General features: G+C 40.9%; 1 protein-coding gene across 1 annotated transcript in view; it reads right to left on the minus strand.

The window, feature by feature from the left end:
- Window positions 1-853: 853 nt before the first annotated feature.
- The window catches only part of LOC139665642 (inositol hexakisphosphate and diphosphoinositol-pentakisphosphate kinase 2-like), a gene marked incomplete at its 3' end in the record, with an annotated part of 39,490 nt that continues 27,327 nt past the window's right edge, over window positions 854-13,016 (minus strand). Inside the window, exons 16-26 of the mRNA XM_071544724.1 lie at window positions 10,013-10,134; window positions 8,420-8,602; window positions 7,520-7,661; window positions 6,127-6,350; window positions 4,046-4,173; window positions 3,805-3,919; window positions 3,547-3,582; window positions 3,022-3,129; window positions 2,683-2,799; window positions 1,681-1,821; window positions 854-977 (exon numbers count right to left, since the gene is read on the minus strand). Coding sequence (XP_071400825.1) covers window positions 854-977; window positions 1,681-1,821; window positions 2,683-2,799; window positions 3,022-3,129; window positions 3,547-3,582; window positions 3,805-3,919; window positions 4,046-4,173; window positions 6,127-6,350; window positions 7,520-7,661; window positions 8,420-8,602; window positions 10,013-10,134 — 1,440 coding nt within the window. The remainder of the gene's footprint in view (window positions 978-1,680; window positions 1,822-2,682; window positions 2,800-3,021; window positions 3,130-3,546; window positions 3,583-3,804; window positions 3,920-4,045; window positions 4,174-6,126; window positions 6,351-7,519; window positions 7,662-8,419; window positions 8,603-10,012; window positions 10,135-13,016) is intronic.

Raw genomic sequence — 13,016 nt, forward strand, 5'->3', positions numbered from 1 at the left:
TTTATCGATCAATGTACATATACGATTATATGATTCAGTATATAAATAGTAAATAAATAAATTATATAAGACTCCTTCTAAAATTAGATTCTCTGCATTTTAAAGACAGCTGCTCTTAAAAATGATTGCTGGGTTAAAACTTACTATCGAATAATATTGTTATTAAAGTTATAGGCCATCTTGAGACCTTCCATTTTAGGGGATTTAATCGCCTATATTTTAATTCCACAATGCATATACAGTACTGCTTTTTGGAATGGCACCTGTTATATAGTTATCAAACCCGTCTGGGGGCTTGGGTAACACTATTTTTCAAAGTCTGCTATTGTAATGATCCTCAGAAGTTAGTTCCCTGTCCTGTAGACATCTTGGAAATAAGGGACAGAAACAACTCTGTTACATGTGTTGTCACCTTATCACCTAGTGGTGATATCTGTACGGCTCTGAGCGGTACGTGACATCAGAGACCCTGAACACAACTCTCTCTGCTGACCTCTTCCCTACATAGTTTGGACCTCGGCCCATTTGGCTGCTGGTGTGCTGTCATGGAAGCTATGCAACCATCAGAGAGAGAGAGGAGGAGGAGGGTGATGGAAAGAGAGAGGGAGGGAGAACAAGAGAGAGAGAGAGAGAGAGAGAGAGAGAGACAGAGAGAGGTAGGACATGAGGGAGAGGGAGAAGTCACAGCTGGGGCTTGAGAGAGGTGGGAGTTCAATGATGAAAGACGGAGATAAATGTGCGGTGATGGCAGTGTATCTGTGGTTGGCATAAATTCTCTCTCTGTCTGTCTCATACACACACACACACACACACACACACACACACACACACACACACAAACATACATACACACCAGGAAGGAGGTGCCCACCTAGGCCACTGGCTGGTTTGACCTCAGGAGACTGGCGCGAACACGAGGGGAAGAGTCGGTAGGACGTGCCTTTGGAGGACTGGGTGGGCGAGGTCTCAGAGAGGACCTGAGTGGGGCCATGGAGACCAGGGGTTAAGGCTGAGACAGCTGCCCCAGTAAATCACCACAAGCTACGCTGGACACCTGTGGTCTCCCATTCACTTAAACAAAACAGTAAGGCTTGGATGTAAAAGAAAAGAGAACAAAGCAAAGAGCACAACCAGAGACTAGGAAGTGAAATACTGCCGTTATGGATAAAGCTTGTTATTTCAGCTGCACTAGGCAAGATTTTTATGTAAAAATACATCTGTCTTATCAGACTAAATCACACAGTGGGACTGAAATAGAAAAGAGCGTCCCATCCTCATGAAGTGAGACACGGTAGATTTGCTAAACTAAACCAAACTAAATTTTGCTGTTGGATATGGTCAATTGTGAGAAATCTTCTCCGCCCACTGGAAGTGACAAATCAAAACAAGAAGAAGGAATTTAGTTTACTGATGTTACATTACATGACTTCTGGGTATTAAAGTCCTCAAAATGTGAACAGTTACTTCTTGTTGCCATGTGGGGTCGCCAATTTGCAATATTGCCTAGTGCAGCTTTAATTTTGGTATATTCATGTTGGAGATGTGGTCCTTTATAGGTAGAGCTGTAGGTAAGTTTCACAACCCATCTGCAGCCAATCATATACTAACATTATTATATGTTCTGCCTATTGCTGCTACACTGTTGGTATTAAAGCTAGTAGTCCCGGCCTGGTACTGTACCTCCATGGAGCCCGTCTTACGGTTGCGGATCATGGGGGATCTCCTCTGGATGCTGATTGGCTCAGAGAGAGGAAGTGCCTGGTCAGGCTGGTCCTGGGAGAGGTCCTCCAGACTGCCCTGATTGGGCTGTTTGTCTTGGTTCTGATTGGTCAGAGAACACAAAAAGGAAATGAATGACAGCTATGGAGACTCCGCCTCAGATATACAGTCAGATCCACACACATATGCATGGACAAACAAGAAGCACTTGAACTGATAATATATTAAACATAACCAGTTATGCTAGTGAGGGAATAATTAATGGATGAATTAGCAAATATTTCTGTCAACATATTTGCCTTTACACAACACATGGGTGGTATTAATATGAACTCCGTCTTTTAAAGCATTAAGGCGTTACAGTAGTTTGAAGAAAATCAGTTTAACCTCATTACTATGCAAATGTATGCAGGAAGGTGCTACAAAAGCTAATCAGGTCACCTATTCCTGTGGTGTCAGTGTGAAGTTTCTATCACAAACTGTTCGTGAGTTATTGTGATCACAAGAACACACACACACACACACACACACACAAAGACATAATGTCCCGCCTACCAGTACCATGGTGATGGGTCATAAAAATCTATCACAGTAAGTATCCACATTAGAAGTGCATGATGTTGAAAAAGAACAATATTGTAACTGCAATTAATAGCGCTAACTGCATGTGGACTTTTACTTCTGTGTGATTTTCTTTTCAGCACTCGTCAAAACTGTCAGCAGATGTTGAATAAAATTCTGTTGAGATTCTAATGTTAAGGATTTGCTCAGTTTGAATATAATGAAGGACTTTTCTCTTGATTCGTAGACAAAAGAATGTGCACAGCTTCAGAATGCCTAAAAACTGCAACCCTAAAAAATGTATGCAACTCTAAAAAATGTAGATACAGGCACACAAACTCCACTCAAACTCACACACACACACACACACACACACACACACACACATACACACACACACACCTCAGAGGATGCTGGGCGGAAGCCGAAGCCGAGAGGTACGTTCTCCTCGTCCTCGCATCCTTTGACTCCTGGGCTGAAGTGGAGCTCCACATGGAAACGCTCCTCTGAGGAGGGGTCCTGCTCAACACACACACACACACACACACACACACACACACACACACACAAATATAAGAGACAGCAGGCATAAAGGAACCTATAAATAAAACCGCAGCAGTAGGAATGAGAGAATATGAGTAGGCGACTGACAGGAATAGAAAAGAGGGTACAGAACAAATAAATTCTTCATTCAGTTTGCTTCGTTCTACTGTACAGTGAGGCTTTATTCAACAGGCAGACCTTATTGTTGTCTTCATACAGCATGATGACTATCTGGGTCATGTAGTTGAGTTCAGTCACAGCACTGAGGTAGTCCATCGCCTGCTTCCACTGCTGGTCCTTCTCCTCCTGATACACAGATAGACACCCACACACATACACACACACACACATGAACGCATACACAAACATGGACATACACACATGCATGCAAAAACACCATTTATAAAACACACACACCAAATACAACATTTCATAATATGCAAAGACACAAAGTAAAAAGAATCAACATGACAACACCAAAAAAAAAAGCGCAAGGCAACATTCAATTCTACATTCTCTTCCCTTGTCAAGCCAGAGGTTAAGCCTGTATTTAAAAAACACTGAGGCAATATTGCACATAACCTTTTATAATTATGTACATGAGGTATTGTGTATCACTGTATGAGATATGTTGTGTATGACTGTATACGACCAAACAGGAAAATTGCCTTTGTTGGCAACAACAAGCAAAAACAATCACACAAATGGATAAGCCACACCTACCAAGCTTTCTTCAACTCCCAAAAAAGTGTTTCCATTCTAAACGAAAACACATTTTACATTTTAGAAATTTAGCTGCTGCTCTCTTCAATTAGTGCAACAGCAGAAAGCTTCCACTCCTGGATCACTCACATTACAAGCCACCGATAATGAGAAATAACAGTTCCTATTCTAGCAAATCATCAATAGCAGACCCAGAGGGAAAGTACATCATCACCCATGGAAAACAAAATAAGAAAAGAGTTTAAAACCGTAACGTACGTCCAGTAGTCCTCCGTAGCGGAAGATGCTGAGCAGGGAGTGAACGTGGCTCTCGCTGGTGAAGTAGAGGCGCGTCCGGACGTGGCGCCCGGGAGACATCACCCCCCGGGAATACCTGGACACCAGAGGACAGGAAATGACACCCAACATGGCACCAGGGACTTGTATAACCACACACAAACACATTCTGTATATATAAAAATGTATATGTGTGTGTTTCCGTGGTGTTTTGTGGCCTCACAGCGGGTGCAGCTTGTTCACCGCCTCGTCCTCATGGGTCCTCTGCAGGTCCAGCTGGATCTTCTTCATCAGAGGAACGCAGTACGCCTGGGCAATGTCCAGTTTCTCTGCTTTGCTGATGCCATACTCCTGCATGGTGCGGAGGAGCAAACAGCCATTTTAACACAGGGTGACTACAGGTTTCATTCACTTATTCACTCATTTTCTTTAACTGCTTATTCCTCTTCAGGGTCATGGGGGGTTGGAGCCTATCCCAGCATACTTTGGACAGATCTGATCCAAACAGACAGACAAGAGCTACATTCTCATTTATACCTATGGATAATTTAAAGTCTCCAATCTACCTGACTCGCATGTGTTTGGACTGTGGGAGGAAACGGGAGCGCCAGACTTTTAAAGACCTTTTTAATGCCAGTTCAGGTCAAACTCAAGACCCATTTCACCCCCAAAATTAGCCTGAAGAGTAAAACAAAAAGAGTCAAGTATGCATCTGCGCAACGAGGGAGATTTCTGCGGAGAATACGTTTTTTAAGACTTCTGAAACCGCATTCAAGACTCATAAGCAACATATAACTGTATTTAAGACCTTTTAAGGCCTTGCATAAAGCAATTTAAAACATATAACAATAACCTTTAAAATGACCTGCGAACACTCTGTAACATCAACAGGTAATCAATCCCTAATATCCTGAGTGCTTTCTTTTAAACCTACCTAACTGGGCTCCTCCTAATTTCCCCATAGGGATCATTAAAGATCCATATTATCTTATCAACACCCTGCGTTTTCACTCTCATGCTTTCTGTGAAGTGAAAGCAAAACCTGACTTTAGCTGAGAGTTATAGCTAGCCCTACTCTAAAGAAGGGTTAATCACAACTTTACAACAGATTTATAAATTAAAAGCCTTGCAAAGGTTTATACACACTAGACACCTTGGTAGAGGACAGCAGCACCAACTATAACAGATGATAATTCAATAAAACTGGCATCTGCCAGCCTCAGCCAACCAGGAAGGTGTTGAAGTCTGGTCACACTGCACTGTATTTATGTAACGCTCTGGATTACCGGGAAATGCCCTGATCTTATACTCCGCTCTGGATGACTCTGCCCTGCTTGCACAACCTGATCCGAGTCTTTGCACATGACTTGCACATATTTCTAGACACATTTCTGCTCATACGATACTACCATCTGTAAATCTGATGAACTAACTAGCTAATGATGTGCATATCGGTTGCACTGGACTGTAAATTTACAAATCTGTAAACTGCAAACATCTGTCAATAGTCAACATGGTGAGAATTCTTTCTATAAAATAGAATGTCTGCATTTGTAAGATGAAGACTTTATCTTTAAGCTTAAATAGGTTTTATTCATTGTATTTTTCTCTCTCCCATAGATAGATAGATAGATAGATAGATAGATAGATAGATAGATAGATAGATGTTCATCTTAGCATATATTCAGGGCTCCCATGGTGGCCTTGATGTAAAATTTCATGACTTTTCCATAATTAAAGTTAAAAAGTAAAAAATTTTATCCCTTCCTGGTTTGTGAATGTTGTTTTTACAACATTCACAAACCACAAAAGTTGCGTATATTGTTTTATTATTTTTCCCTATTCTTATTGTTTCTACTGTTTTTACTGCCTACTTTATATTCTATTTGCTAATATACCATTTTACTTTTCACTGCTGAATGGTTTTACCTTTTCTGCTGCAACAACCTCATTTCACCACAGGGATCAATAAAGTTTCATCTCATCTTAAAGCAGTAAACAGTCTGGTTTCCAAACCACCATATAATGCAATACATGTGTGAAATGAGTTGTAAAATGCATTCTGGTATATTTTTCTAACATAATACATTTGTAAAATTCCCTGATAATTCCTTACTTACTTACTTTCCCTGTCTGGGATAGACCTCTTAAAATTCCATGATATTTCCAAAACTTTTGTGACCAGTAGGAACCCTGTATATTAAAAAGTACAGTGTCATATAACTACAGTATATCAGACAGGGCACAGGACACCCTGAAGTAAACGGGCTATAACTCTACATGACAGCAGTATTCTCCTTTAACCTGCGGTATGATGATGTCGGCCAAGGCGCGGGACAGTCTGAACAGCTCCAGCGTGTCCTCCAGGCCCAGCGAGGCGTTGTGCTGCGTGTCGTATTTCACACAGTCGTAGATGTCGGGGATCTTGCTGATGTCGTAGCGGCCGTTCTTCATGCGGAAGTCTCTCTCCAGCTTGGACCAGCGCTGCAGCATCAGCTCCAGGGTCTCACTGTGGTAAAGCTGCAGGTCTGGGAGAAAGAAGGGGTGACTGACTGTGATGATCTTTAAAAGGAGGATTGGTTAAATGCCTAAATAGCCTGAATGTTAGAAAGGCAGCAGGACTTTTGACTGGAAGGTTTAGCATCTGCAGACCAACAGGGGAAAAAATCAGGGTGGGGAAAGTGAATCAGCAATTCTCTCCCTTACCTTAATAACTACTGTCGAGATAACACTTAACCCCCCACTGCTCCAGTGCAGCTGCCCAGTGGCAAGCAATAAATGACTGGTTATAATTGGCAGTTCTCAGGTGGGAATGTATAAATATGAAGCAGGATAAATAAAGCTGAAATACTCAAAAAATTCACACAGACAAACATCATGTGAAAATATCTTTGTTCGCCATCATGCGACATTTAAACCCATGTGAATCCACAAAATAAAACGTTTGAGGTCATCCCAAGAGTTTATGTAATGCAATATACGTCCTTCAGATAAAGATACAAGAACTAACCATACTGTATCTCTCCAGCTTTAGCTTGGACAGCAGGTGGAGCTAATGTAGATACACATGGAAAGGCAGGGCTAAGTGGGAAAACCATGCTGTTATGATGTTAGCCATGTTGACTTTTATATATTTGGCAGCCTCTGCTGTCATCAGACTGTAAAATGTGAAGACGTGATAACTTTATAACATAAGAGAGAACACAGGTAACACTGCTAACAGTGCGAAAGTAACAGGCTCCAATAATTAAGAGTAAGTCAAAACACAGAAAACAAACTTTTCATGTTTTCAAGAAGTGTATGAAACAGAATCCAAGTCTAAACACACTTGAAGGGAAGACGAAAAGGTCATGCAGTTAACTAAAAATATATTTTCATCCACAACTAGACAAACAATACATAAAAAGTCAAAAACTTGGACTGAAATATGTGGACTTTAACAGAATTAAAAAAAGGTTATTTTCCCCAATGGTGGCAGAAAATATATTTAACTTATCAGTTCACTACATGGAAGTATTTTAATCTTTTCTGCATCTGTCTGACACAGGGAGCCCATAGGGGCCAGACAACCTGCAGCTAAACCCAGTATCTAGACTTTATCAGAGGACAAACTTTTTTTTATTATTTGTCCTCCAAATGCAGTTGAATATTTCAATCTTTTCTGCACTTGAGCCCATATACTGTAGGTTCAGGCTACCTGCAGACTTGGGGTCCTCCAGTCTCTTGCGGATCTGCGAGGTGAGGCTCTGGATGAGGGCGTACACCTGGTCACAGGTCTTGACTGGGTTCTCTATGAGCTTCATGGAGTTGACCAGCGACGGGCTTCCTGTCGGGGCCAACTGGGAACCAATGGGGGGAACAGACAACATTATACTACAAGCAACATAGTCACTAAGGGGTTAAATAGCTTTATACTGACATTATATGCATGGGCTTTTTTTTTTTTACATTTTACATTTAATCATTCAGCTGATGCTTTTATCCAGAGCGACTTCAGTGAAGCAATAGAATAAGCACCCATTGCCGATAGTACAAGTTACTAATACTATTAGTAATAGTATGAAGTCGGAGACATAGTGCTTTCTTTGACGACAGATTGCACAAAATATTCCTGAGACACTAAAATGATCATGTAAGAGAGACAGTAGGAAAGGAAAGGAGAAAGTAGAGAAAGGAAATGAGGAATAAGAGCTAGGGAGAGAGAGATAGTAGGAATTTGTTTATTTTACAGTATGCATGTACTGTATAGTTTACTGTCTCTTGTGTGTCTTCCACTGTCCCTTTGCACTACATGTGAGGTCCTGCTGTATCTCTTAAGTGTCACCAATAAAGTTTTCCATAAGCTATATCCTGAGAGCAACAAATTACAGTCGACTTGCATAACCATATATTCACCGTTCCTTGGATTAGTTGAAAGATGTGAGGTGTGCAGACTTGTCAAAAAAAAAGAGAAGATAGCATGTCAAACTGTTTGAATTGAACTTGTGGAGCCTTATCAGAATGTCGCAAGCGGGCATGACGTGGCACCAGGTATCTTATCACATGCAGTGATTTTGCAGTTTTCTTTTCAGGGTTTCACGTTTGAAGCATAGCCTACCTTCTGATAGTCCTCCTGTGTAAACTCCTGGTTCTTCTGCATGATTTCATGTAGCCTGGCCTTGACCTTCTGCTGGCAGTCAGTCAGAGAGTCGCTGTCGCTGTCCAGCAGTCCGTTCATGTTGGCACTCTTCACCATCTGGACCAGGATAGGAGTCAGCTCCCCTTCTAGAGCCAGCAGACCCTACACAGAAACCACAGAATCTGAATTAAAGTCATGGAGTCAAAGGGCAGCAAACTCAAGTAAGAGGGCGTCCTAAAAAGGTTTCACTCCAGAATGATTCATGTACATTTGATTCTATGATTCTATCCTCAAAACATAACTATTTTGTAAGCAAAAGTCTTAACGTAGCTCATAAGTTTTAATAGTTACTGATAATAGGAGACACAGACAGGACAGGTGCTTGGCACTCCAATGTGTTTTAATTCTAATTTTAACATTTTTAAAGATTTCAAAATTAATCCAATGTGCAATCTAACGTCTCATGATAATCTACATGGGTAAGCAGTCAAGAGTGGCGGTTTTTGCTTACTATGATATTTATGGAGTGGCATTTCTATACTATAATTCGTTAGCTGTAAGGGTAAATTGGATGTAATCTGTACAAGTTACATTCAAACTGAATCAGGGTTGTCACTCATTTTACATTTCAAATTTCCATACTTTTTCAACACCTTACTTTCTTAACTGATCTACAGCTTCATGAAATGTGAAGTCCTTGGTGTATCTGGATGGAAAAGCTTTTGTTTTTACAGACTTTTTGCACAATTTCAAAACGTTTTAACCCCTGGAAATGCTGAAATTAATTTCCCATACTTTTAAGTTGCTGCTTAGGGGCCCTTAGGGTGAAATAACTTGGCATTTTGCCTGACTTGTTACATGACTTGTTTTCAAGAGGCACAATGCTGCAAAATACAAGATATCTACAGAGATTTAAACAATTGCAATTGTATACATACAAACACACACCCTACATATACACAAACATTCCAGCATGCAAACTCATGTATGCAAAACAACAGACTGATGGGGGCCGCCTAAAGCACCCAATGGCTTAGGCAATGACATTTACTGTACATTAGGACTTTGTCTGCATTTAACACTCTGCAATCATCTATATGTATACCACTTAAAGACCACATGACCATTTCTAACGTCTATGACCTTATTCCTACTCTACCCAGTACAGCCCAGATATGTCCTACTGTTGTTTACCAAGATGCACAAATCACGCAAATGTCGAGAAGCAGAAAAACATTTATCATTTCACAGTTTCCCCACTGAAAAACATTAGAAACAGAAGAAGACAGAGGGATCTAGGTTCAGATTTTAAGGATTTGGCCCAGTAGGCCTATAGCTAGCTACCAAAATCTAGCCTAGATAGCTAGCTAGTAGCTGGTAAGCTAGATAACCTCCCTGCTTAATTCAAGCAGTCTTTGTAGGTGTTGTTCCAAAGATTGCTAGCTAATTTGATAACTATCTGAAGTCCTCACTTATGTGTTGAAGCAACTCTAGTTTTATGCCAATCTTCCAGGTAGAGTTTCCCACCCCAAATTTTCAAAATGGCCGCCATGGGAAAAGGGACACAGTTACCTTGGCAAAAGCAGCGGCTGTCATCTGGACCCTGCCTTCATCAGAGGCGTAGATCTTGAGGTCGTGGCGGTAGGTGCTGTGGAGGCGCAGCAGGCCGCAGCCAGGAAACCCCGCATAGTCACCTGGAAGATTTTACACACAGTGGAACAACATAACATTAACTATAATGGTTGTACGAATAAGATGTAATCATTTTTTCACGGGGGAAAACAGCCGAGTCAGGGAAGACATTGAAAGAAAAGAGGAAAAAATAAAACGGGGTGTTGATTGTACCCAAAAGTACCAAGGATTTCCATTAAAAATTGTCACAGATGATACACTCCGGCACCTGGGCTGGCGCAACATCACTTTCAGTTCAAATGTGTTTTCTTCATAATGGAACTGTGGTTGAAATGTTTTTTTTTTAAGATTTTAAATGGCTCGTTTCACTTGACTTAATAGTGTAGTTTAGGCTATGAACACAATGAATTGAAAGTGAGGCAATAGATGTTATTGAGTAAATTACTTAAGACAGCTCCCCTGAAAATGAGATCAGGTACTTCAGATCACCTACCTGGAGAGAGAAAATGAAACGTCTATTAATGTGCTAAATGCAAATTAATGTACTTATGGTTTGTAGTATGTGGATGCATAGTCAAGTCAAGTCAGGTTTATTTATCACAAAACCATCTCTTGAAGGACTTTACAAAAACAAGCCTAGCCAGATCAAATCACACTTTCGCTTCATGCATTTCTCTTTAGTGGAAAGCCAGATAGCCTGATGTTGTACCATGACTATATCAGGTTATCATGTCTTGCTTTGACAGAGAAAGAGAAGGGGCCGGGCTCACCTCCCTTTCCCAGTCAAAGATTTAATCCTGGCTAAACTAGACTGGCTTTCAGCAAACAAACAACATCTCAAGAATCCATGGAAAAATGGTAGCAAGATTAGTGTGAGATGATCCGAGATGATAGCTCAGCAGCTCCAAAATTGCAGTCACTTTAGCTGCTGGGGTATGTATGAGCAGGTGACCAAACAACTTTTGCAGCGGCGGATCACCTCGGGAAAAACATCGACGACGACACAAACAATCCACAGCAACCTTGATGCAGAACAGACAGGACGAGTCGCCGGATTAAATTAAATGAAATCAAAATGAGATGAGAAAAGAAATCAGAGTACGTTAGTGAATGGAATGACAAACGCGGTAAATGAGGCAGAAAGTGATGTAGTAATGGAAGAGCAGCGAGATCCAGGAAACCCTTCTCTTACCACAGTCAATAGGGGACTCGCAGCCAAGGGACCGGCGGTTACCGGCTAGTAGTTTACAGAGCAACAACAGGTAAGAAGAGAAGAGCAGAGTTAATAGACACAACTTGTGCTAGAGAAAGAGGTAGTCTGGAACAAAACAATGGCTGAGATGAGAAAATAGCCTTCTTTTCATAAAAAAAAGAAGCAAGAGGGGATAGACTACATCCAACTATTGCATCCACGTTCAGTTATGCTTCAGTTTCAGGTTGCTGGGCATTGGTGTGAGAGCTGTACTGCATGCACTACGAAGGATAAAGCATTAAGTAGGAAAGCCTAAAAAGGTGATCTACATAGGACATACAGGTATTGCTAAGTTGAAAGAAAGCTTTGCAAGGTGGCCAAGTGGTGAGACAGACCTTCCTGAAACCAAAGCGTCACAGGTTCGAGGCCTGTAGCAGTCAGGTGCGCATCAACAGTTATGTATCCTGTCAAACATGGAGCCCCTGCCTGCTTACTCATTGTGTTTCTCTCTGGATAAGAGGGTCAAGGTGATACATGCAGTCTTTTTAAAAATCAATATATCATTGTCCAATCAACTGTGATACCTCGGTATAATTACTGTAAACAAATGGGACCATGGTCGAGACGATTCTCACGTCAGAGGTATTGTTAGTGTTGGTGTTTCTCAGAATTAAGTTCTTTGCTTCGCGGATGTTGCTACTTGTTCCCCCCCCCACACTCCGGGTGTGTTTGTTTTCCCTTTTGCTCTATCGAGGAGGATAAACAAGTTGAAAGTGATTTTTCTACTGTTCTTGTACTCGTTCCACCACCTGCCATATCTAGAAACTGAAAGCTTTAGCTCAGTTAGCACTGGAAGAACAGCAGATTTTTCCACGAAATCCGACCCAGTGGCACACAATGTAAATTGCCAATCATCTCAATCGTCTCATTTGTTTACGGTTATTATACCCATGTCTCCAAGTTGATGCTGTAATGATTTATTGATGTTAAAATGCATTGCACCTTTAATGACTAAAATTAAAATACAATGTTACAGCAATTCAAGCCAGATCTGACTTTAATATGCATGTTAGCTCCATCCATAAAGACGATAATAACAGCTTGGTAAGGGATCATTAGACATTATCACTGAGTTGGATTGACAGCAGCTGATTCTCTAAAGCATCACGTCCATGAAAGTAATAATGAATGCTACAAAAACAGATGGTGGCTGCAGAGAGCTTGAAAACATGGCTTGTCAAAACAACCCCCGCCCCCCCTCCTCCTCTCTCTCTCTGGCACGCTGTATGTAAGTATGTAAAGTACACAGTGTCAACATTTGACTGTGTGGTTGAGCTTTCAGTGAATGAAGTGAAGGGCTGGAAATATCACTGGCAAAAAGAGGTGTGTGTGGGAGGAGAGAATGGGCTGTATGCTCAGAGTGAGGGTTTTTGTTTTCCTTCAGAAAGGAAACATCTATTCATAATGTTTGTGTGTGTAGGCGTGTATGTCTGTGTTTTCTTATGAATATGTCTGTGAAAATGTTTGTGTGTGTGTGCATGTGTGTGTGCATCCTTGCAAATTCCTGGAATATCATGGAATTTGAGAGGTGTATAGGAAACGTCTTTCCTAAAAACAAAACGTAGTAAGAAATCATTTATTTGTGGATGGAGAGACATCTGTGTTTGTTTTTTGCATTCAGCAATCTTAATACATATTTGTGGATTGTAGTATTTATTTAACTTTTTCCATTTATATTTCTAGTCTTTTTAT

Source organism: Centroberyx affinis, unplaced genomic scaffold, assembly GCF_046629955.1.
Source record: "Centroberyx affinis isolate AG114_WGS23_722 - 3 ecotype Tasmania unplaced genomic scaffold, CSIRO-AGI_Caff_v1 ptg004640l_1, whole genome shotgun sequence".
Taxonomy (NCBI): domain Eukaryota; kingdom Metazoa; phylum Chordata; class Actinopteri; order Beryciformes; family Berycidae; genus Centroberyx; species Centroberyx affinis.